The sequence below is a fragment of the Podarcis muralis genome, chromosome 1 (assembly GCF_964188315.1).
Source record: "Podarcis muralis chromosome 1, rPodMur119.hap1.1, whole genome shotgun sequence".
NCBI lineage: Eukaryota > Metazoa > Chordata > Lepidosauria > Squamata > Lacertidae > Podarcis > Podarcis muralis.
In genome coordinates, this window is record NC_135655.1 from 32,663,528 (window position 1) to 32,690,433 (window position 26,906).

The following is a 26,906-nucleotide window of genomic DNA, read 5'->3' on the forward strand; positions in this document are numbered from 1 at the left end:
CTTATAGTGCATAGGGTGGATGTTTGATTGGTGGCTGCCGCGGCTGTACCAACGGCTATTGGGCATGTTATTAGTTGCTGCGTCAATAGCTGTTGTTGATTGGCTGACGCTGTGACAATTGGGCGGGCGATTGGCAGCTTCTGCCAGCGAGGGGACGTGACAGGAGGTGGATTTTTGGACACATGCGGGTGATTTTTGGCAATCCCCCTCAACAACTCTGTGCCATCTCCCCCCATTTTCTTAAATTTGAGTCCCCCCAAATAGGGGTGTCTTATACATGGGGGCGTCTTATAGACGGAAGAGTACAGTAAGTATTTAAAAGAGGTCTGGAGCAGTTCCAGGAGCAAATAATTTTTCTTGAGGGACTTTGAAGTGGCCCATCAACCTTTCTCTCTTGGTGGCCAACTGAGCAGGCACCCTGACCACTTGGCCGCAGTCTTCTCTGCTGTGGTGAGGTGTATTATATTTCTATTCAGGTTAAGGTAATTATGTATAGCCTTGCATCTATACATATAAAATAGCATACACAAAGTTTGCACACATCTAAACCCTCTTATCCCTTTTTTGTGTGCTTCTTTTTTCATGACGTGTTTGTGACCACCCTACTAAGGGCCCCAGGGCGAGGGACTGAGGAATGAATTGGGAATGCTACACAAGTCCTCTTAAAAGCAAGAGGAGCTGTGCATAGAGCATATAAACCGATCTGGACTCTGCATTCATCATCTGAGGCCCTTCTTCATGTGCCTCCTCCATGGGAGGTCCAGAGGGTGGCAACAGGAACATGGGCCTTTTCTGCAGTGGCCCCCTTTTTGTGGGATGCTCTCCCCAGGGAGGTTCATTCAGCTGGTGCCTTCATTATATATTTTTAGGCGCCAGGTGAAAAACTCTTCAACTAGGCCTTTGGCTGATTACACAGCCTTCTAAATATTTTGTTGTTTTTGTTTGAACTATTTATTCGTGCTTTTACCTTGTATTTTTATATTGTGAACTGCCCTGAGACCTTTTGATGAAGGTTGGTATAGAAATCTAATAAACAGCAATAATAATATTTGTGCTCTTGTTCAGCTGCTGTTCATTTCAGAACCCCCTGTCAAATCGTCTCCCTTAGATTCCGTTTGAAATGAGAGCCTGCCTCTGGCACTCATAGGTGGCTCCAAAACAGCGATCCAGTTTTTGCCTGACTGCCAGCCACAGCCCTAACCCTTTCTTGGCCAGGTGGCTTCTGACTCTGTGTGGAATAGGCACAGACTCCAAAGACATTATCAGGTAAGGTAAAAAGGTAAAGGATCCCTGGACGGTTACATCCAGTCAAAGGCGACTATGGGGTTGCGGCGCTCATCTCGTTTTTAGGCCACAGACAGCTTTCCGGGTCATGTGACCCTCATGACTAAACTGCTTCTGGCACAATGGGACACCGTGACGGAAACCAGAGCGCACGGAAACACCGTTTACCTTCCCACCACAGCGGTACCTATTTATCTACTTGCACTGGTATGCTTTCAAACTGCTAGGTTGGCAGGAGCTGGGACAAAGCAATGGGAGCTCACCCCGTTGCAGGGATTCGAACCACCAACTAAGAGGCTCAGTGGTTTAGACCACAGCGCCACCTGCGTCAGGTAGCCAGCTTAGGAAAGGCTGATCTAAATTATTACAACTAGAATCCACAGCATGTTTAAACATTCAAAAGAAGTGTTCCAAAGGGTGTATCAGTTGCAGGTCAATCTAATGATGCTTATCAGCTTGACAAGCTAGGCAAGTGTTGCTAAAGACTGGAAAAGACCTGACCCCTTGCTTCTAAAACTAAGGGGGTAGGTCTATAACCCACAGAGGGTGGGTCGCACACATAAGGCTTTTAATGCAGAGGTTTACTGCTGCCAGAGTTAAAAAGCTACAGGCAGTAATGACTCAGGTTAGATAAGGGATTGGATGGGTGGAGCGAGTGAACAATACACCCAAGTGCTTTTCTTTCAGCAACCATGGTTCAAATGAAGGTTACATTCCAAGGGGAGTGAACATTTTTTCCCCCAAGGAAAGGATTGAAAAGCCCTTATTTTTAGTTTTGAAATGGCTAAGAGGGCATATGTAACTCTGAATATTGCCATAGTTTTCTGAAACGCATTGAGTCTTCTGGGGTTAACACTTTGCTACCATATGGGTGTACTCTGCACCTTACCCAAATGGCTCATACCTATGACAAAGAAGTCCCATTAAAGTCCATGGATAGGATCCAGCAATTTGAAATGGGAGATTCGCTTGGAATCTCAAGCTGAGAATCTTCAGCATCCTCAAGCAAACTACAATTTGCAGAATTCTCCAACTAGTATAATACAGCCAGCGACTCATGCTGCTTTATATAACTTTTGAATGGTATAACCAAAGCTCCAAGGGCAATGGTTCCAACAACTTGGAAGACCAAACACTGATATGCCTTTAGTTGGAATGTGGGTGGCGCTGTGGTCTAAACCACTGAGACTTGGGCTTGCCGATCAGAAGGTCTGTAGTTTGAATCCCTGCGACGGGGGTGAGCTCCCATTGTTTGGTCCCAGCTCCTGCCAACCTAGCAGTTCGAAAGCATGTCAAAGTGCAAATAGATAAATAGGTACCGCTGCAGCAGGCAGGCAAATGGCGTTTCCGTGTGCTGCTCTGGTTTGGCCAGAAGCGACTTAGTTATGCTGGCCACATGACCCGGAAAAACTATCGGCGGACAAATGTCGGCTCCCTCGGCCAGTAAAGCGAGATGAGCACGCAACCCCAGAGATGTTTGTGTTATGCCTTTAGTCATGGGCTTAGCCGGGGGGGGGGGGGGGGAGGAAGGGCAGCTGCCCCCCTAAATAAATAAATAAATAGAAATAAAAATACATAGCAAACTGAGGTTCTGCTCCCCTAACAAAAGGTCTGCTCCCCTCAGCAAAAATCGTGGCTACGCCCATGCCTTTAGTAGAAGAGATCAGAGAGAAATGTCCTAAAGTTCCTATGCTGTTTTACTGGGTGACTAGCGCTGATCTAAGGAGTGGAATAAAACCCACCATTATGGAGATGTCGGACCTGACTCCGTAGACACCTTATATATAGCACAGAGAGGCAAAATAGTTTTAATTAAGAGGGTCAGCAACAACAAACAAACAGAAACACAACCACCGGATCACATTAACAATACAGCATCTATCAATACATCTGTCTTGGTTTACACATGTAGCTCAATATACTCAATCCAAATACGTAGGTATCCAAGCGACTTTAGCATTTATTATTAATGTCCTTTGCTTGATTTTCTGTTTTGATAGTATTTTTCTCCTCTTCCATCCCTTCTTTTCGTATGCATTATTTTCTTTAATAAATTGCAATAACACAAATAAATGAAGGGCGGGGGGGGGGAAGGCTCAAGAACACTGTTTTGGTCTTGTCACTTACATTAATGGCTTATGGTGGTAGTGCAGGAGTGGCTAGGAAAAAGTATATGCCTTTTCTCAAGACACTTCCTGACCTCCCAATTTCTGCTTATATTGACACTAGTGCCCCACTTTTTCTGCTGCATGGTCCTCCAAGTGACTGTACACTATGGAAGGGGAACCTCAGGCCCAGGGGACAAAGGCGCTCACCACCAGAGCTCCTTATCTGGTCCTCACTTGGCATCACTCCAGTGTGCCAGAGAGCCAGTATGGTGTAGTGGTTAAGAGCCGTAGATTCGTAATCTGGTGAACCGGGTTCGCGTCCCCGTTCCTCCACCTGCAGCTGCTGGGTGACCTTGGGCCAGTCACACTTCTCTGAAGTCTCTCAGCCCCACTCACCTCACAGAGTGTTTGTTGTGGGGGAGGAAGGGAAAGGAGAATGTTAGCTGCTTTGAGACTCCTTTGGGTAGTGATAAAGCGGGATATCAAATCCAAACTCCTCCTCCTCTTCTTCTGACACCCATTACTGGCCCTATTTGCACCCTCCTTGAGTCTTTTTGCCTGGTTGCAATGTGTCCTTGCATTTTGTCATGTTGCCCCCAGAAGGATACCTTCACACATCACACACTGGGCCCAGCCACATTTCCCCTTAAGTCCGTTTTTCCTCTTTACCCCGTCTGGGTGTCAAATCTCCTTCGCTTTCATTACGCAACTTTTGACCCCTTTCTCAGCTTCCCTCTCAGTCCTTCCACAGACTCAGGCTACGTCGCTTCCCCTTTTGGATTTTTCTAAAACTCTGCTTGCAGCTAGCATTCCACCACGAACCACCCACCTATTGCTCTTATAGTACTTGATAATCCTTTTATTTAGCTCATGTTACAGTATAATTAAAAGCATCAGAATACAAAGCTAAGCTAACAAGATTAACTACTTTGCTTTTATGTGGCAGCCTTTCAGCCTCACTGCTAGATGTTGTCTGCCGGGGCTGTGAGCGCTTTGGAACAGGGGGTTAGGTAGTTATTTCCTTTACTTGTCTTCCGAGGCCCCATGGCATAACTATATCACCAGGAAACCCTTGATCCCTCGCCACTTCTTACTGTATGCGGAAAAGGGCTGTAGAACAGTATTTCACCATTCCTTTTATCCTCACAACAGTCCTGCGAGGTAGGATGTTGACTTCCCCAAGGCCAGCCACAGATTCCATTGCATCACACCATGGCTGAGAGCCTCCAAGGAAATTCCAGTGTGCCCTGTATATTATAACAGATATGGCGTGAACACGATGGTACAGCTGAAACACTGGGCAGTCAGAAGCATTTATAACATGAGAGGCCCAGATTTCCAGTGCCCACACATTTCACTAGCTGGCATTATAGTTGATCCACCCATACCAAGTTGTGAGGCTATCCTGGGTCTGAACCACTTCAAGAAGAAGGATACAGCAAAGGCAGGCTTGCACTGTTTTGATTTCCCTGATGCTAACCACTGTTCTTTTGCTTTTTCACGTCTGTCCAAAAGACGTACACATAATCTGTGGGACAACTGCAATGCACTCTATGTGGGGCTACCTTTGAAGGTGACCTGGAAACTACAATTAATCCAGAATGTGGCAGCTAGACTGGTGACTGGGAGTGGCTGCCGAGACCACATAACACCTGTCCTGAAAGACCTACATTGGCTCCCAGTACGTTCCAAGCACAATTCAAAGTGTTGCTGCTGACCTTTAAAGCCCTAAATGGCCTCAGCCCTGTATACCTGAAGGAGCGTCTCCATCCCCATCGTTCAGCCCGGTCACTGAGGTCCAGCGCCGAGGGCCTTCTGGTGATTCCCTCACTGTGAGAAGTGAGGTTACAGGGAACTAGGCAGTGGGCCTTCTCAGTAGTGGCACCTGCCCTGTGGAACGCCCTCCCATCAGATGTCAAGGAAATAAACAACTATCTGACTTTTAGAAGACATCTGAAGGCAGCCCTGTTTAGGGAAGTTTTTAATGTTTGATGTTTTATTGTGTTTTTAATATTTTGTTGGGAGCTGCCCAGAGTGGCTGGGGAAACCCAGCCAGATGGACGGGGTATTATTTATTTATTTAGGTATTATTATTATTTATCATCACCATCATTTCCAATTCATACTCTCTTGTCTAGTGCGCAATATGAAACACATGAAAGTTTTACAGGTGCAAGGGAGGGAGAATTGCATTATGAATGTTTAAAGATCACCCAGCTCAGTCTTAGGTTATTTAAAGATAAATAAAACACAAACAGCAACAATGTGGTGTTAGTACCCATCAGGATGCTTATTTTGGAAGAATAATTTCTTTATGCAATGTTAAAGAAAAGCTGATCATGTCATTTTTGGGGTACTCTAACGATGGCCAGCTCACATATGGAGCAACCGCCTCACCATTGCTGAGAACCTCAAAGAATCCCTGAGGCTTGTATGGACTTCTATGGAAACACCATTTGGAGGATGCGGTGCCTCCATGTGGGCAGGATAGTCATGGCAGATCTAGTTCTCACCGGGGCCAAACAGATGTCTATGGGAAGCCAGTAAGCAGGAGCTGAGCACAACCTCACTCTCCCATTCCAGCAAAAGCTCTTCAGAAGTATACTGCCTCCACTTGTGGAGGTAGAGTATATAGCACATACCCTCCATTCATTTGTCAAATCCTCTTTCAAAGCCATCCAAGTTTGTGGCCATCACGGCCTCCTGTGGCAGTGAGTTCCACAGTTTCACGATGCACTGTGTGAAGAAGTACTTTTCTTTGTCTGCCCTAAATCTTCCAATATTTAGCTTCATGGGACGTCAAGGAGTTCTAGAGTTACGAGAGAGGGAGAAAACCTTTTCTCTATCTGCTTTCTCAATACCATGCATGATTTTATACACCTCTACCATGTCAGGGGACGTGGGTGGCGCTGTGGGTTAAACCAGAGCCTAGGGCTTGCCAATCAGAAGGTCGGCGGTTCAAATCCCCGCAACGGGGTGAGCTCCTGTTGCTCGGTCCCTGCTCCTGCCAACCTACCAGTTCGAAAGCACGTCAAAGTGCAAGTAGATAAATAGGTACAGTTCCGGCGGGAAGGTAAACAGCGTTTCCGTGCGCTGCTCTGGTTCGTCAGAAGCGGCTTAGTCATGCTGGCCACATGACCCGGAAGCTGTCTGCGGACAAACGCTGGCTCCCCGGCCTATAGAGCAAGATGAGCACCACAACCCCAGAGTCGGTCACGACTGGACCTAATGGTCAGGGGTCCCTTTACCTTTACCTTACCATGTCACCTTATAATTAAAAAGCCCCAAATGGTGCAACCTTCCCACATAGGGGAGCTGCTTCATCCCCTTGATTGTTTCCGTTGCCCTTTTCTGAGAATCACATGTTTTAACGCTCTACACGCAAACGCTCCTGCATCTAGAAAACCAGCACATCAGGGAACAGGGTAGGTTAGAGTTCTCCATGCTGACATGTGAGATTTTCATAGGCTGTTGGGGGAAGGACCAACTGCGTGAAATTTCTTAATGTGCTATTTCGCTCAAACACTTATGAAAACAAGTGGCCTTTTTCTAAAGCTAGAAACCAACCATACCAAACTTTCTTTTTAAGGGAAGGAAATAACAGAGCTGAGTAACAGGAGTACCCAGCGAACACTACACAAGCAGCTCCTTCGGTGCCAGTAATGTTAGGGAGGATTTAGATAATATCTGAATAAAAACTGAAATGGCTGTGAAGAGATTTGACTCTTGTGGGGGCGGGGAGGGAGAATGGGAGACAAGCTTGATAACATACCTTATGGCATTTAAAAGGAAATGAGGCTTCTACAGGTGAAGTCTTAAATGAGCAATAGTCTCCCCCGATGAGAACCGTTCTTTGACAGACAGTTAATGACTGGAACATTTAAGACATAACGTGATTATTGAAAATGAGGCAGGCCATTACAATTGCCTGCCATTGGATGGGGTGGAGCCGACTAGCAGCAGCCGGCTAGTGCTTGTTCATGAAGACAAGAGCTGTCAAAGAAATAATTTAATTTAATGTGATAGAGGCTAAATTATGAAGCTTATGATGTAGGTCGTTTTCCTTTAGACATTTCAGGTGCTACATGAGGGAGAATCATGGACGCTGACAGGGATGGCTGCTAAGAGACAGTCAACTGGGTAGAATTTATTGTAAGCTGTATGCAAAAAAACTATCTGGCTGTTTGAAGGTGGATGCTGTAGGCAGATCCATCCATCTCTCAGGGGTCTCTGGGAAGTAGAACCCACTGAAGCTAGATGGCAATTTGAGAGTATGTGTCGTCCTCCCCCGACCAAGGTAATGTATTTCCCCCCTCAAATAATGGGAGTTTCTGTCTTCCACACAATGTGTCATACATGGGGCTGCCTCTGGTGACAGTTTGGGAACTTTAGATGCTGCAGAATTTGGCGGCCAGGTTGCTCACTGGGGCAAGATGGTTTGAGCATATTATTACACTGATCCTGGCCCAACTGCACTGGCTGCCAATTCGTTTCCAGGCTCAATTCAGAGTGGTTGGTTTTGGCCTACAAAGCCTTAAATAGCTCAGGACCGCAGTACCTCTGGAACTATCCCCCCCATCTGAACCGACCTGGACCCTACAATCATAATCTGAGGCCTTTCTTCATGTGCGTCCTCCACAAGATATCTGGAGGGTAGCAACATAGAATGGGGCTTTTCTGTGGTGGCCCCTGCTCATGGAATGCTTCTCCAGGGTGGCTCACCTGGCACCTTCATTACATATCTTTAGGCACCAGGTGAAAACCTTTCTCTATAACCAGGCCTTGGGCTGATTAACATTCTTTTAAATCCTATTAAATGTGTTTGGGAGGGGACACCATTAGTTTGTTTGTTTTTGCTTACTATGTATTTTGTGTTCTCCTTTTATATTGTGTAATGCCCTGTGATCTTCAGATGAAGGTCAGTATACAAATTTAAGCATTATTACTAATAATACAGTAATACTCCAAAGTGTCATTGATTTCAATGAAACTTACTCCTAGGCAAGTATGTATAGGACTTAGGTCTGTCTGGACCTAACCAGGTACCTTTCTATTCTAGTGGATAACCCTGGTTTCTTGAATAATGAGAGCAAGGCATATTTTTCTGTTTACTCTCTCCACATACCACAAGATTTTATAAATCCCTATTGAGCGCTCCAAAGAATGCTCCAACTACCGCACAATTGCACTTATTTCACACGCTAGCAAGGTTATGCTTAAAATTCTACAAGGCAGGCCTAAGCAGTATGTGGACCGAGAACTCCCAGAAGTGCAAGCTGGATTTAGAAGAGGCAGAGGAACCAGAGACCAAATTGCAAACATGCGCTGGATTATGGAGAAAGCTAGAGAGTTCCAGAAAGACATCTACTTCTGCTTCATTGACTATGCAAAAGCCTTTGACTGTGTCGACCACAGCAAACTATGGCAAGTTCTTAAAGAAATGGGAGTGCCTGATCACCTCATCTGTCTCCTGAGAAATCTCTATGTGGGACAAGAAGCTACAGTTAGAACTGGATATGGAACAACTGATTGGTTCAAAATTGGGAAAGGAGTACGACAAGGCTGTATATTGTCCCCCTGCTTATTTAACTTATATGCAGAATTCATCATGCGAAAGGCTGGGCTGGATGAATCCCAAGCCGGAATTAAGATCGCCGGAAGAAATATCAACAACCTCAGATATGCAGATGACACAACCTTGATGGCAGAAAGTGAGGATGAATTAAAGAACCTTTTAATGAGGGTGAAAGAGGAGAGCGCAAAATATGGTCTGAAGCTCAACATCAAAAAAACGAAGATCATGGCCACTGGTCCCATCACCTCCTGGCAAATAGAAGGGGAAGAAATGGAGGCAGTGAGAGATTTTATTTTCTTGGGCTCCATGATCACTGCAGATGGTGACAGCAGCCACGAAATTAAAAGACGCCTGCTCCTTGGGAGAAAGGCGATGGCAAATCTAGACAACATCTTAAAAAGTAGAGACATCACCTTACCAACAAAGGTCCGTATAGTTAAAGCCATGGTTTTCCCAGTAGTGATGTATGGAAGTGAGAGCTGGACCATAAAGAAGGCTGATCGCCGAAGAATTGATGCTTTTGAATTATGGTGCTGGAGGAGACTCTTGAGAGTCCCATGGACTGCAAGAAGATCAAACGCATCCATTCTTAAGGAAATCAGACCTGAGTGCTCACTGGAAGGACAGATCGTGAAGTTGAGGCTCCAATACTTTGGCCACCTCATGAGAAGAGAAGTCTCCCTGGAAAAGACCCTGATGTTGGGAAAGATGGAGGGCACAAGGAGAAGGGGACGACAGAGGATGAGATGGTTGGATAGTGTTCTCGAAGCTACAAACATGAGCCTGACCAAACTGCGGGAGGCGGTGGAAGACAGGAGTGCCTGGCGTGCTCTGGTCCATGGGGTCACGAAGAGTCGGACACGACTAAACGACTAAACAACAACAATTGAGCGCTAGCTAAATTTGCTTCTTCTTTTTTAACTAAGTGGAAGTTCCTTGATGGTGGATTAGTTTGGGAAAGCACCATCCCATTGCAAATTTGCTGAAAATAGACTGACTTGGCAGCTGTAGAGTGAATATGGTAGTGCATGTTGGATTCTCATGCGGGAGAAATCAGTTGACCACTGCACTTTACGTTTCTTTACACTGCACTGCATCATTCAGCATCGATTCACAACACACGGCTGTTTGCTCACCACATTCATGAGACGAGAACCAGAAAAAACAACACAGGGTTGATGCAACCTTTCCACTCTTGGCTATGAAATTACGGGTATTTTTGTGTTTGTGAAGTAACGCACACCAAGGCAGGCTGCTTATTTGCTGAGCGATACAGACCAAAGTGCCTTCGCCAAGTAACCTCAATGACCCCCGTTAAGAATTGCTAATTTTATTTGCAGGGAAAAGAAGGGGATTCCAAGCTATTGAAAGTTCTCAAAATCCTGCTTGTTCATGGCCTCATATTTCAGAGGCTGATTTTTATAAATAGTCAAGGGAGAACACACCCACCAGGCTACATAAAGAACTTGCGAAACAATAAAGCAACATCTGTGAAAGTCAAATACTGGAGAACAAAGCTCTGGGCCTCCAGACGTACATGTTTCAGCAGTTCCCAGACAGTTTTGTATCATGTATCTTAATTTTTGGAATTCCCTTTCAGTTGTTTTGCTTTGGAAGAATGTTGGTCAACAGTTCTTGTTTTCTGGCAAACGTGTGAGAAGGGATGCCCTCTGTCCTCAGACCTCCTGCAGGGTCAGAGGGGCTTTTGTGTGTGTGTGTTGAATCTGGCAATGGAAGGAGGCAGCATATTCATACTTTCTGATAGGTGTCCTTCCAAAACAAAGACAAAAAAACTACCCCACTCAGCAGATCCGAGTCAGGAAATCCACTGTGGTTAGCCGTAATTTACCAATCAGTCTATCTGAATGTAGCAATAAAAGTGTTGCTAATGTACCAGAACTCCAATAACAAAAGCCAAGAGATGAAAGAGCTATAACTCTGAGTAAAATTTAGGAATTTCCTGAAGAGGGAAAGAGATTTATTTTGATCTCTCCATGGAGTTCTGAACCCCTGGGATAGGATGGGACAATCTCCCTCTCCCTCAAACATGCATGCAAAATAGATAAAACCGGGTAGAACCCAGCCATGCACTGAGATCACTGTGTATGCAAATAGCCCACAGATCTTGCATCTCATCCCCAGGAACTAGCACCATGCCAGGAACTTACCTCCATGGAAAGGTGTGGCACTGCACTGGCTTCCACATTTCTTGTACTGCACAGAGTAGTGGCTGGAGCCACATGGCATCGGATGATGGGAAGATCTCTTGTGTCTTACTTGGGCTGATGACTTTCCTGGCCATGTCTTAACCATGCTGCTGGGTGAAAGAACAGGACCAGGTACATTGACTGCAAAGAAGCCTTTGTTCTGAACGTACTCTTTCACTGTATTTATTCTGTAAAAAAGGGGGTGAAGAGAAAACGAAATCTGGACTATCAATACAAAGTTTTGAAGCCCCCCGTTTCTTGATTTTTACAGTTAATTTCTGACTCGCATTCATGCAATGACAATCCTTCACCTTGAATTGTTTTTAAAAGCAACCTTTACAAAGCCCATTTTAATAAAAGGATTACAATCTACAAAAGGGTAAGAGACAGGTAACCTGAGATCCAATTTTGGAACGTATACTCCTAGTTCAAATGTGCAAGCTTGAACTTAACAAATGTTTAAAATATTTGAGTTTTTTAAACCGTGCCAAAATAAACCACATCTTTTCTAAAGGCTACATATTTAGCTAGGCACTGGCAATGTAAATCATTCAACCATTCCAACTATTTGTTTAAAAGCCTCCTGGAACACGTGCAGCTCCAACAAAACTGAAGAATGAAAAGTCTAGACTGTTGAAGACTACAACTGACTTCCAATCAAATTAAAACAAGTAAGGAACTTTTGGGAGGTTCATTAGGGCTTCACTAATGAAATGCTCTTTAAAAAAACAAAACATTTTACACAGACCTAGAGCTAAATGGGAAAATGCATACAGTATGTAATATAACATAGGTAAGCTATTTTACCAATACCTAAATTTTAGATTCTAAAGAACGGATATAATTCCTTCCATCCTTTGGATGCAGAGCAAAACAGAATCTCATATGCAAAGACTGCATATGCAAATACATGGGAGCTGGGTTCCACCTGAACATTCCAGCCTAAGATGGGAACCATGCACAAAAAAGTTTAGCACCTACATCACTGCACTAAGCCACATGGGCCTATAGGAGGAATTCAACACCACCCTGTTCTGATTGTTCCACCAGTGCCAGAATTTCAGCTTGCCAGATGGAACAGATTCCCCTTTCCCCCCTGCATCCTGCACTAGGGGGATCTCCTGACCCTCCCAAGTCTATTTCGGGGGGGGGGGCATACCAGGGCAGAGGGGCGAAGCTCTTTTGCATAAGCAGAATTCCATGTGCAGGGCTTGCACTGCTGTGTCTTGTTAGGCAAATCCCACCCGAAGTGTATAAAATGTATATGTGTGTGTATGTGTGTGCGCACGCTTTCAATCTCACCAGATGAACCCATTAAGGCAGGGTTCTTAACCTGGGGCAGGGGGAAGAAGGTAGCAGAAAGAGGGGAGGGGAAGGGAGAATGATAGCAAAAAGATAAGAGGCATACAAGATGGAGAACGGTGATATAGATCACCCTGGCAGTTCTGAATATATTGGGCAACCCGCTGACACTGCCCCTGATACACCAACTTAATAGAGGGTTCTAGGGCCCTGTGAGCCTAGGGTGAGGAAGTCAGCCTTGGGATGGAAGATACACTGCCCTTTTTAGAAGGGGGGAAGATATCAGAGGATGGCTGGGTCAAGGGAGGGGGATTCCACTGTACAAAATACCACAGTCAGGTTATGATTTGGGGCCGAATGGGAAACATTGCTGGGTGATGCAAGGTCCCCATTTCTTTCCTGTTCAAGTTGACTTGTTGCAGTATAGTTAATTAGTGAGGGCTTAGGGGAGGCTTACCATGAATCTAATTACAGTGCTGGAAAGCTTTAATAATGCTCTTATTCTGAGACAACGTGATGCTATTTACATATTTTACCATGACATGGACCATGGATGGCTCACAACTCACTGTGCAATCCCGCTGAAAAAATACACAGTATCTCCATGTAGCATTGAAGGAATAGTGACACGACTCGCAATGGTAATTACATTTGTTATCTTAGCCAGTGGGGGTGGGCGGGCGGGGGGGACAGGCTCTTACTTTGAACCCTGGGAAGGAGGAAGAACGATCATGATCAGTGTGCAAATTAGAAAGCATCTCACATTTCCTGCGTAAATCAAGAGACATAAACCGTATTCCAGTCTGTCATGCTGAGCTGTAGGCAGCTGTCAAAGGTGAGCCGAGAAGAACAAGGAGTTGAGCCCAGAATCTGAACTGAGCAACCAAGACAGGACACACAGGAACACCCCTGAGCTAGGAAGCCATTGTTGCCCAGACAAGGTCCCAGGGTAAACAGGAAGTCTTTATATAGCGCTTCCTGTCAGCCCAATGGGCAACCTGGATGGGGCCATTCTAGAACCTGACTAGATGATCTAAGCTGCAGTTCTGACAGCTCATCATATGCAGCTGAAGCACACAGAACCAAAAGCTCCTAGTTTCTAGCCCAAGCAGCTTCTGATATCTGCTCATGATTGTCTTTTTGAGAGGAAAGGAGTTTGCAGACCATAAGCAACCCACGTGTATGGAGGACGTTAGAATCTGGAGGATGAACTTTGCAGCAGGGTTTATAATCTTGGAATCTTCAACAGATTTCCCCCTCCCCCATTTTTCCTTCAAGAGCAGCCATGTTACTCTGTACTATGCCAAGAATAGCCATGTACGTTTGTAGTATTAAAAAGATCAAAAATCCTGAGACATGTTAAGGAACAAATGCTGTATTGTATTTTCAAGGAGCAATGCCCACTTCTTCGGATGTATGAAATGGACAGAGAAATATGGATGTCCTCACCCCTGCAGCTCAGTTTTAGTGTGTGCACACATGTGCAAGTGTACAGAGACTGAGATGCAATGGTGGATAAACCAAGTTAACGAGAATGAAACAGAACAGGAATCATTGACTCACAGCAAATACATCATATAGTATTTATTTCCTTCAATCCTTCATTTTTTCCATTATAATCTTTTTCACTGAATCTGTAAAACAATAATCAAGGAAAGCTGGAGAAAGAGATTGCCTGGGCAATTCTAAATGATAGGAAACTGACACGGGTGTACATTTCTTGCGGGAGGTTAATCATATCGCCAGTTTGTTTGCTTTTATTTGAGAGGGTTCATAACAACAAGGACTGCTTTAAATGAGACATAATGAATCTTCTCTGCTTCTGTACAACATGAGACTGGGAATCTCCACAGAAATCACATACTGAACAATTAAGATGTGAACATAAAGAATTTGCTAAATTATCAGGATATAACTACTACTACTTGATATATGTTTTAATTTTTCCTGAAAATGGTCTGAATGCCTTCCCTTCAGTGTGTCTGCACAGGGACAATTTTCATTAACCTATACAGTGTTGGCAGAAAACGAACAGTGTTCTTGAAGAGAAAATGCAACATTTTACAAATATATTAGATGTATATTTTTATTCTGATCTCCTATCATTTACATACATCTTGAATGCTAGCATTATCGGATAATTTCAATATTTATATTCAACCCAGTGGATTTAGAGTTCAAGAATAATCTGAAAGGTTTTGCATCTTATATTAGGCAGAAAGAGTTAAGACCTGACTAAGCAGGCTACACTTGGTAAAGAAACAATTGCCCATAGTGTGTGTGTGTGTGTATACAACACACAAACTTTCTCAAAGGCTTGCTAACCCTACCAAAACAGATCTGCTATGAAAGTAAATAAATTTTCGTTGGGATACCTTTGGACAAATCACAGAACTCAGCAGCCAAGTGGTTAAACATTTATGATTTGATTTTATCTCGGCTTGGAATGTCGTTGGAGTGTCCCACTTCTAACAACTGTTTGCTAAGTTAAGGCTTTAATGTTTACACAGCGCTGAATGAAGCAGCCTGGTCACCAGATGTGAATGCTTCCCCAGACTGGAGTTTTCTATCAGATCACCGTCCTAATGGTCCCTGCGCCAATCTTCTTCCTTAGGACGTCCACCAGCCTTTGCAACCTGGAATGGGGGAGGCGAGTGAAGAAAAGGAAACTAATATTAGGAATGTCCAGGCTGAAAGAGACAGTGTTTGCTCTGGACCAATAAGTCCCAGGGGTGGTCATGCTAGGAAACAAAGCATTACTGTAACAGAGACAGGCTCCCAAGGCAGAATGCAGACAATTTGCGAGGAACTTTTAACCTACAGCCCAGCCCCGTCCCAGTCAGAAGAGCGTGTTAACTCATCTCCCACTTCGTAGTAAACACAATATCTGAGAACCCCGCATCTCTCAAGTTTGCACAGTACTGCCGACTGCTTGTGTGTGAAGCTTCTTGCAGAGATGCCTTCACACAAGCAGCAAATTTGGTTCCTGTTTGGGGGGGGCAGAGAGAAGGGGAGCAAATCCAACACTAGTATATTAAAATATACAGTACTTTTTGCCATTGGGAATTTCAATAAATTGCCCTCAGTAAAGCTAAAAACATCAACATAGTTATACAAGAAGGAAATCATGTTCCATCATATGTGAAGAATGTTAAGTGCAAATGAATTTGTTCTCATGGATGAGAGAAAGAGATATATATGGTTACCAGACGTCGCCGTTTCCTGGGGACAGTCCCTGGATTTACAAATGTGTCCCCGAACAAAATCCGTCCCCGGAACGTCCTCGGATTTCATTTAATGTCCTCAGATTTATATTTTAAGTGTTGTACATTTATTAGTAGGGAATGAATGTTGTGTGATTGCTTCATTGGCACAAGACACATCATATAGGGAGTTCTGGCGAGGCAAAATGGCGGGTGCCACAGCAGCAAGCAGCTCCTGAAGCCAGCCAGAGCCAACTGCGCTACCAGGCTGGCTCTGGGCTGCTGAGACTGCCGCTGCCAGTGCCGAGGGGGAACCGGGGATGCCCGGTGCATCAACTGGGGGAACCGCTGGACCCCCCTCCCACAACCCATATCAAGCTAGGAGCAAGAGAGCTTGGTCACCTGGCCAACTGCCCAGTGGCGCTCCAGGGCCAGTAAAAACCCCGGAGCTGACACAGTGAGAAGGAGGAGAAGAGAAGGAGAAGGAAGAAAGAGAAAGAGGAAGGAGAAAAAAGAGGGGAGCCCTGACCTTGCCGTGCCGCTGCGGAGGAGAGGTAGGAGAACACCAGGAGGGCAAGGACATGCAGCCAAGTCCAGGACCAACCTGAACCTACTCCATGGCAGCTAGTGCTCCAAGAGAGCAGATGAGGCCCAGATGAAGGCTATGCGACAGAGGAGACCACAGAAGAGAATATATTACTTCTTTACAGTGGCACCTCAGGTTAAGAACTTAATTCTGGAGGTCCTTTCTTAACCTGAAACTGTTCTTAACCTGAGGTACCACTTTAGCTAATGGGACCTCCAGCTGCCGCTGCACCACCGGAGCACGATTTCTGTTCTCATCCTGAAGCAAAGTTCTTAACCTGAGGTACTATTTCTGGGTTAGCAGAGTCTGTAACCTGAAGCGTCTGTAACCCGAGGTACCACTGTATTTATTTTTAAAATAATTTTAAAAAAATATTTTACCCCCTCTTTTCAAAAAAAAAAAAAAAAAAAAGTGTCCCCGGATTCTTTGAAAAAAATCTGGTAACCTGAGAGAGAGAGAGAGTGAGAGTGAGAGAGAGAGAGAGAGAGAGAGAGAGAGAGAGAGAGAGAGAGCTAGCTTTATAGCAGATAACTGCAAGCTCTACAAAGATAGCTGCTTTGGTTTTAGTGATCCAAGCAGAAGTATCTGATACTGACAGAGGTGCACGCTAGGTATCGAAACTCTCACATTTTCCAGGAGACTCTAGGCTCCTTCCAACTGTGCTTTTTATTGCACTATTCAGAAAACTTCATCCCTGAAACTAGATTAGGAATCCACCCACTACGTAAAAACATTGGTAGGGGAGAAGGGGGCGGGGTGAGTGGCAGGCAATAAGGCTTTCAGCAAGAAACAGGAAATGGTGACAGAGAGGTTTAACTCCTTTTACTATGCTCTGTGATACTGAAGAAATTTATGCAGGTCAAGTGAACCAGGAGAGCAACAGAAGGCTGCACACATGCAGATGTGCTCATGGCTACTTGGAATAAGCGGATGCCTACCGGTCCCAGTAGGATAAAGGGTGATGAGCAATTCCCCATGCAGCTTCCAAACACTGAACCTCCAGAATGCTTTCCCACTGAACTAAAACCCTTCTGTATGTGTCTAAAAAGTTTAAACCCTCCAATTCAGGCATAGGCAAACTTGGCCCTTCAGACGTTTTTTGAGACTACAATTCCCATCATCCCTGGCTACTGGTCCTGTTAGCTAGAGATGATGGGAGTTGTAGTCCCAAACCATCTGGAGGGCCGAATTTGCCTATGCCTGCTCTAATTCCAATGGGGCTTAACCTCAAGTGTGTGTACAGGGTTGCAAAGTTACTTTTTTGAAACTTAAAAATCATCATTTATAAACGAGGGCTGCAACATTCAGATAAGCTTAATCCATGATAAGAGTATGTTGGTCCTCCCTGATGAATCAGGCAGCAGATTTGGAAGTTTTTACCATTCTTTTTAATGGAGGGGGAATCCAAAGTTTGCACAAGCAGGAGGTGACCATTCGTTCCCCTTCTCCTCTTCCAAGTTATACCCCCCTCAACACGCCCCCCCCCCCATTTTAGATGATCAGGTTCCCTCTGAACAGTGAGGGTGGCATTGTATGGGGCCGCAGCACGGTGGCAGAACTGCCTGAAATTGGATGGAGAGCCTTTGCCCCAGCTAAAGCAAGTTCCTTCTGCACCATTTCGTAAGTGATATGTAATTATTTTCTTATCACTTGGCACGATGAAACAGAAAACCTAACAATTCAGATGTCTGTGTGGGCTCAACATTGCTTAAGATGTAAAAGCTGGGAATGTACCAGTCTAGCCTGTCTGCGTGAAACCTGAGAGATACAGGCTAAACACTGTGGTACCTTCTTAGCGTGCAAACATTTTATTATGGAAGACGATGCAAATATTTGGAAGTCGTGGAATTCCTCAGGGGGAGCAAGCTCAGCGCACTCCCATCCACAGGTAATGCTACTGGAGTTGTCTCTCAGTTCTTGGGGGGCGGCCACAGCAAGACACATTCCACCTCAATGTGGCTCTTGTCTTGTTTTCATTTTATCCCCTTCAGCAACAGAAGAAAGCCCACCAACATTTGTCAGCAAAGTAATACCATGCATGGGAAGGGAATGGGAAAGACAATGGCTGGAGGGCTTACTTATGAGCCTCAAGAGTACAGACATATAAGGAGATGCGACCAACCACCACCAGGGAACACAATTGACAAGTCAATGAGGAGTCACCCATGCTTGAAAAGAAATACCCATAGGATGAAAGTTGCTGTCTTCTGGTTAACTCTGAAACTGTCAGGCCTCATTGAAAATAATGAGGCTTAGCAATCATGGCTATGGCTCTTCAGATGAATGATGACGGCTATCATCAAAATGAGGTAGACCACACCACGCATCAGGAATGCAAGACCACTTTGCTCTTTGTTTTATTCCGGAAAAAACGTTGCAGGTTTAATCAATGGTAACAAGAGGAATTAAGCTTTTTCTGGGTATGAAAGAAATGGACCCAAAGCAGGAACTACATCTCAAAAGCAGCAAATTACACTTGAAGAGAAAAGTATTTATCTAAAAAAGTGCTTTTCATTCAGAAATAGTACTTGGGATAGTACAACCAGATTGGGCTGGACTGGCCAAAATAAAATTTTGGCTGCTCTTCGAAAAGCACTCTCTCTCTCTCTCTCTCTCTCTCTCTCTCTCTCTCTCTCTCTACACACACACACACACACACACACACACACAACATATAGAGCAAATTCCACAGCAAACAGTGCCCAGTGCACTGCACAACAGCAGGAGACAGGTCACATTGGCCAGCCGGCCAATGAACACAGGTTATCATCCTCATTGTTTCAGCAGGCCCATTTTTCAAGTAGAAGCCCAGACTCTGGACTGCTTAGCAGGTATTGGCCCTGACGCAATTGCTTCAGTTGCACCAGGGATAATCCAGCCTTGATGACAGTGGGCCCTGATAGGTTTACATGGTTGGGTAATGACAGTGGTGGATGCCAGTGCTGCCATCAACACTGAGTGGCTTGGAGTTGCCATTAAAATTTCCCACAATGTACTGGTGTGTCACTGCGCTGGGGCACTTTAGGAAATTAAAATGGTAGCTTCAAGCCAACTGGCATTGGAATCATAAGCCACAGGGCATCAGTGGGCCCCATCAGGTTCCTGGTACCTATCAGCTGCCCAAAGGTGCTGTGCTGGGGCTGGGATCACTTAAGGTCACCAAGTGAGTTAATGGCAGAGGCAAGATCTGAAGCCAGGACTTTACTGTGCTAAAAAAAAGTAATATAAACACCGACAACTGGGAAACACTGGCCTGTGAGCGCTCTAATTGGAGAACAGCCTTTACCAAAGGTATCATGGATTTTGAAGGCACTCGAAATCGGGACAAAAGGGAAAAACGTGCTAAGAGGAAGGCACGCTTGGCAAACCCTCACCATAATCAACTTCCGCCTGGAAATCTATGTTCCCACTGTGAAAGGACATGTGGATCCAGAACTGGCCTCCATAGTCACTTACGGACTCACTGTTAAAACCATGTTTATGGAAGACAATCTTACTCGGCTACAAGTGATAGCCAAAGAAGACCGTGCTCATAAAAGGTTATAAAAAGTGAACAATAGTATTTAAGCAGCCAGCATCACCATTATTCATTTCTAATAGTTTATTAATTTACATACTGTTTAATTCCAAAATAGGTTTCTAAGCATAAAATGCTTATAAAAGTATAAACATCAATTTACACAACCATTAAAATATAAACATCCATAATTAAAATACACAATAAAACAACCCCACTAAAGTACATAAATCCATGGTTAAAATGTGCAATAAAGCAGTATCATGCCAAATACGTTTACTTGGAACAACTTTGTTTAGGCATTTAGCTAAGTTGTGCATTAGATCCGTTGTTCGGTCCCAGCTCCTGCCCACCTAGCACGTCAAAGTGCAAGTAGATAAATAGGTACCGCTCCGGCGGGAGGGTAAACGGCATTTCTGTGCGCTGCTCTGGTTCGCCAGAAGCGGCTTAGTCATGCTGGCCACATGACCCGGAAAAACTGTTTGTGGACCAACGCCGGCTCCCTCGGCCAGTAAAGCGAGATGAGCGCCGCAACCCCAGAGTCGGCCACGACTGGACCTAATGGTCAGGGGTCCCTTTTTACCTTTAGCACTAATAAAGGTGATTGCCCAAAGCTACAACGCTGAGCAGGACTTGGGTCTGCCTGGTTTCCAGTTACTTTGTTGTGCTGGGCCTGAAAGAAGTCACCTTGATCAAGGAGGCTGCAGAAATTGGCACACACGCTGATCACAGATGTATGTAAAAGACAGGAGAGAGAAAGAGATGGAGCAGCAACTGCAAGAGAATTTCTAGGCTTTCACATATCTAGGATTTATGAACAAGCTCTGTTTGTAACATATTCGTAATCAGAGATGTTCTACTGAATATAAACCAAATACATTTCTATCACACTGGTAACTTTCCACCCAAATGCAGGGGAAATTTGATCACTCCTGAACATAATATGCAGTTCTGGAGTTTTTTGTTTTTTTTTTACAAGCATAATAATAATAATAATAATAATAATAATAATGATTTTTATTTATACCCCGCCCTCCCCAGCCAAGGCCGGGCTCAGAGCGGCTTACAAGCAATAATAAAAACAAGTTGAATGATTACAACTTAAAAACAAAATTAAAATACAACATTAAAATATTGAAACATTAAAATATTAAAATGTAGCCTCATCGCAGGAGGAGAAGGAAAAGAAAAAAGAAAGAGAGGGAGGGAGGGAATCAAATTGGCCAGGCGGAACAACTCTGTCTTACAGGCCCTGCGGAAAGAAATCAGATCCTGCAGGGCCCTGGTCTCATGAGACAGAGCGTTCCACCAGGCCGGAGCCAGAGTTGAAAAGGCCCTGGCTCTGGTTGAAGCTAATCTAACTTCCTTAGGGCCCGGGACCACTAGGGTGTTGCTATTTATGGACCTTGAGGCTCTCCGTGGGGCATACCAGGAGAGGTGGTCCCTTAGGTAAGAGGGTCCTAGGCAGTGAAGGGCTTTAAAGGTCAAAAGCAGCACCTTAAATCTGACCCTGTACTTCACCGGGAGCCAGTGCAGCTTGAAAAGCACTGGGTGAATATGCTCCCATGGCAGGGACCCCGTGAGGAGCCTCGCTGCAGCATTCTGTACCCGCTGGAGTTTCTGGGACAGCTTCAAGGGCAGCCCATCATACAGGCGCTGCAGAACAAAATATGAAGAATGCAAAGAGTATGTGGATACTCGTCTATGTTATTCTTCCATTATTATGATATATTATACTCATCCTCAGAGTACTTCACTGGTTACGGAGCCCACCTCAAGGATGTGGTTGTGAAATGCAAAGCCCCCAAAGGCTTGTGACTCTTCCTGCCCATGACTTGAAGTCTGCTGGGGAGGCCCTCTTCTGGTGGTTTGACTTGCCAGATGGAGGGACCCCCTCAAAATTTCATCAGCTACGGAACTCACTCTCCGCCCCCTGTCCTGGCTGGCATCAATGCTGTCAACCTGATGCCTGGACCCGGTTTCTAAGTGTCTTGAGGACAGCGCTGGAAGAGATGTTTGGTGAGAGAAAAAATATATCAAAACTATGAGTGTATGTGGGGCTTGAAAGAGGAGTGGCAATCTTTATTCCCACTGCAGGTGTGAGGTGAGTAAGAGCTGGGAAGGAGGTCTGCCCCAAGGGAGAAGTGTGACTACCCCACAAAGCAGGGAAGTTAACTGTGGAGCTCTTCTGTGGAATGCCTTTTTGGGGTGGTGACACCCCCCACCCTCAGTTTTCTAAACTTCCATTTTATCTTTGTGTTTGGCATTATTCTCTCTCCAGTTTAGTTTCAAGCTGTTAAAATTAAGTTAGCTTATTTGTATTGTCTTGAAACAATGTTGCGTGGATTTATTTACTTTTGTATTTACTTACTGACCTCACAGTTATTTTCTAACCATTCTGAATTTTTAAAAAACTGCAATATGTTGTTCATTTGATACATTGTGATCCACCATGGGCACAATTTTGTGGAAAAGTGATATACAAGTAAACAGATGGTGGTGGCGATGACCTTTAGACACCTGCCTGTTTCTTCAAGGCTTTCAAACCTCAAATAATTTGCCTGTGCAGCAACAGTGACAAATTATTGCTTCTAAATGTGCAGAACTGTGTTGTGTTTTGATATTTGTTGACGGCTTTATGTGTTATTATTGGATTCCACCCTGAGGTCTTAAGACAAAGGAGAGAGATAAGTTTCAAAAGTAAACAAACATTTTCATCATTACCTTTGTGAGTTTCACTAGGGTGTGAAAGGTGGGATATAAAGTCAACAACAAATGAACCGAATACCTGAATGTACTATTCAGAATAGGAGCAGGAAACAGGACTTTGCCTATAACAAATTTAATATGGCAGCATTATTAGTCATTTACAGTGCTATGAGACTAGGGTTGCCATATGTCCGGAATTTCCTAGACATAGCTGGAATACTGCAGTCTGAAGCAGGGTCCAGGCGGAAATCACTGAAATGTCCTTGAAAATCTGGACGTATGGCAATCCATGTCGGACTTCTTGATTTTGTTGAATAGCTCAAAAACTTCATTATTTTTGAGATTTTGCAAAAAAAAGCACAACATAAAAAAAAAAAAAAAGCAAACACAACCACTTTGCCAAAAAAAAACTCAACAACATTTGTGTCTGGATTTTCACTTTTTGAAATATGTCAACCCTATGAGAGGCTTTGGTTGTATACATGCTACTGGCTTAAAATGAAGCAAGGCCATTGTTTCTTTCACTGGATCAAAGCTGGTTTGTGGGGGGGACGACACATCAAAAGATAGTATTTCTTAGGAAGCAACAGGATAAATAAAGGATTGTGGCTTATTTTGTGTGTATATCGCTTCTCACACCAGTGATGGGAGGGCACAGGATGCAGAGTAAACAGGGAATGTGTATGCAGCCTTTGTTGTTTTTGGTACAGCTGCCTAACACAGCTACTGTTCTGGAAATCGGGTCCCAAAAAGTTCAAAAAGAACTACTATTTGGGTTTCTGTACCTTATATCCTAGCTGCTGTCTAGACACCAAATTGACAACATGAGGTTTTTGGCCCTAACCTCTATGCTATATATGAGTATAACACTGAATGCTCTTCTTCTCTGGGATGACTGCTCTTCAGTGGAAATTGCCACACAGCTAGGGGAGTGTGAATCTTGCTGAAGTTCATGACTTTTTGAAGGGACCAAGACAGGGCGCTGCCAGTATTCTTCAGGAAGCAGTGATTTCACCTCCCTTCAAACTAATAAATACTTCAGTACAAATGCTGTCTGTAGCACAGTTAGCTCAGCTTCATGGGCAAACTGTTTGCTAATGCATGTGAGCCTAGGTTCATATGAATTGTAGTTACATCACCAGCAGACTACATTAGGTCTGTAATTCTTCTTGAGGGGTCGCCGCACTGCTTTTGCAGGATACAGATCCTTCTGTTACTCTGCAGGTGGCGAGATTCCTGAATGCGGTTATCTCACACGCAAAAACCACCAAAAAACAACAACAACATCAAAATCTAATCGGACAGTTATGATGAGAGTGCATGTCGGATCTCGTCTTCAGTTTTCCTTTTTCTGTGAACCGTCCCTTGGAGCTCTCCGGGCCCCATCCTGTTATTTGGCTCTGCCCAATGACCCACCCTTGCATTGCAGTGTTCACCTTCTGTTGTCAGATATTTCGGTTTTTAAGCCTTTGTGCTTTTTTATGTTTGTACATATTTTATGGGCTAATAGCCGTAAATAAATGAATAAATGAATGAATCTTCTTGAGGGGGTTTACACAGCCACATTCATACACTGATCATGTAATATGATCAGAAATACTACCAATGGGAGTTGCACATTTATTTTGCAGTGTTCTTCATTGTTGCACAGCAAATACAGTGCAAAACTAGAGGTTTTTTGACCTCTGGTTTCTTCCTGTCCATGGTATGCATCATAAAAACATCACCACATTATATCTAGGAGTGATCAAAACATGCAATATCGCTATCTCTAAAATCAGCTGAAGCTATGAGGTGTTCTTCAGATGGTCAATATTGGTTTTTTGTGGGGAGAACTGCGGGCTTAGTCACATAGTGGTCTTTCTCATCATTGTCCTTTGTCTTTGCCCAAAGCAATTCCTACCTATGAGTAACAGATCATCCATCTTGTTTATTTATGAGCAGCTGCTGTATTTTGTGATAGTTTTCTGATCTTTTGCTTTACACTTGTTGCTGTTTGGAGGCCATGCACACCCTGGCAACCTCACAGAAGATCAGAAGGTTGATGGTTTGAGTCCACGCGACAGAACTGTGGACTATCTGTATTGATATTACTTGGCACTGTGAATGAGTCTTGTCAATTTCACTACAGCTTTTTATGGGAGAAAAGTAGGTTTCAAAGCTGGCTTGAAAAGTGAACAAGTGATCTCATCTTTCAGAGTGACTTCCTGCCCCACGATTTTGAAAAGTTGGTTTAATTATATCCTTAAGGGCAGAAAATGAATGGGACAAAATGTGCTCCCTCCCTGCAACATTGGATCACCCGTTGTCCTTTTTCATAAATGTCTTTTCCACCAATCAATATCCAGAAGAAGAAGAAGAGTTTGGATTTGATATCCCGCCTTTCACTCCCCTTCAGGAGTCTCAAAGCGGCTAACAATCTCCTTTCCCTTCCTCCCCCACAACAAACACTCTGTGAGGTGAGTGGGGCTGAGAGACTTCAAAGAAGTGTGACTGGCCCAAGGTCACCCAGCAGCTGCATGTGGAGGAGCGGAGACGCAAACCCGGTTCCCCAGATTACGAGACTACCACTCTTAACCACTACACCACACTGGCTCCCATCCAGTGAGGCATGGTTATAAAGCAGGGGTAACAAGCATGGGAGCTGGACTACAACTCCCATCATCCCTGTCCATTGGCTATGCAGGCTAGGACTATTGAAAGCTGGCATCCAACAGCATATGGAGAACCCCAGATTGGCTGCCTATGGGTTTTTGTAATTGTTGGTAGACTTGCAGGCAGATCATGTAAAAATGCAGTTGAAGGCATGCTTTGCAGCACTGTTTAAATAAGGTGAGAGTCTCCGGAAACACTGGTGCTGAGCCCATGACCTGTTAAAATTAATGGCGTTAGTTTCAGAGCATCATATTCCAAGTTCTGTGTGTTCTAAACAAGCATTCCATGATGACTTAAACGCTTGCCGCTCCCTTGTGTGTCCTCTCTGATTGTTTATAGTCCTGGTTTAAAATACCAAGTGTCCTCCATTAAGCATCCTCTGGACAGTATAACCAACACAAACTGTTCCTTCTCCATCACTCTGTATTGCGTATTTGGCAAACTTTGCAACAAATCTTTTGGCACTGTGTCCTTTTAATTTTTATTCTCTCTCATCGTCCTTACGACATAAAACTATCCCCCACCACCACCCTTGCAAGCAATCACATTGCCTTACAAGAGAACAGAACAATCTCACACCATGAATCAGAGTGACATCTGGAAGTGCCCAAAAGAACTGTAATGGACACCAGAAGCATTATTCTCATTATTACTTTTCCAATGATTGTGTGTGTGTGGGGGGGGGGAATAAGACTCATCAGACGCTGAAGGACTACCTCAGTGAGCCCTTTGCTTCAAGCCACATGTAGGTGCCATTGTCTGTTGGTGAAGACAATTTACAAAGATAAACATCAGCTCAAAATTTTGACAAGATGGCCAGTACTTTATTGTGTTTTCTCCTAAAGAATACCGAATTTTCTTAAAATTAGACCGGAACCCTTCAAAACTGGGAAGGATTTAAAACTCTGATAAACTTTTATGTGGTTAAAAAAAAAAAGGAATATACAATTTGAAGCTTAAGTTATATACACCATCTTTATCAATGGATATAAACAGAACTGCTCAGCAACTCTTATGCAGCAGGAATTTAAGTGGTTGGCTAGATTGTGAAAAAAATAGTAATATTTCTATATGGACATATTTCATCTGAAACTATCAGAGGTTCTTCTGCCTGATGACTCAGGTAAGGCATCTGGCAGAATCCATAATTAACAGAAATACATTTTAAAGACTTGATACATCTTTTTGTTATTTATTCAAGGTGGCATTGCATATTTTTTCAAACATTTTTAGCAGTTATGCTTTATTTGTTCAGCCAAGTTTTAGCACTGTCTGATAATGATTTCTACAACATGAAAGGGAAAAAAACATTTTGAAAAACCAAAACACTATCCATTTATTATATTTGGGAAGAAGTAATTTTAGCAAATAATACTTGGCCAGGATGCTTGCCTCTTTTATAATATAAAAGTGAGTTATAGCAGTTATTCAAATTAGCAAACACTGTTTTCAAAAAGGTAATTTAATAGTTTGCAGTTATCGAGCAGCTATTATGGATTTTAAAACACTAAGTAAACATCCTTCTTAGTTTTGGACAAAGCATACAACTCTGAGATCTAATTTGTTTTGTGTCGTTGGTCTTGCTGAATGGTAGTTTCTGCTGGGCTGGTGGCTTACATTATTTAACTTCACTATGCCAACATCTGGGTTTGCTCTGAAATATTCCACAACAAGCTGATGTTATACAGCAGCAGCCCTTAACCTAGCCTTTCCAGTTTACTGAGTATGCTTGGTATATTTTGCCATTGATAAATCAATGT

General features: G+C 43.9%; 1 protein-coding gene across 4 annotated transcripts in view; it reads right to left on the reverse strand.

The window, feature by feature from the left end:
- Nucleotides 1–14,045: 14,045 nt before the first annotated feature.
- MIPOL1 (mirror-image polydactyly 1) overlaps nucleotides 14,046–26,906 on the reverse strand; it is a 193,236-nt gene continuing 180,375 nt past the window's right edge. For all 4 annotated transcript variants that reach the window (XM_077925815.1, XM_077925813.1, XM_077925823.1 and 1 more), the window contains one exon: nucleotides 14,046–15,112. In XM_077925815.1, coding sequence (XP_077781941.1) covers nucleotides 15,046–15,112 — 67 coding nt within the window. In that variant the 3' untranslated portion in view covers nucleotides 14,046–15,045. The remainder of the gene's footprint in view (nucleotides 15,113–26,906) is intronic.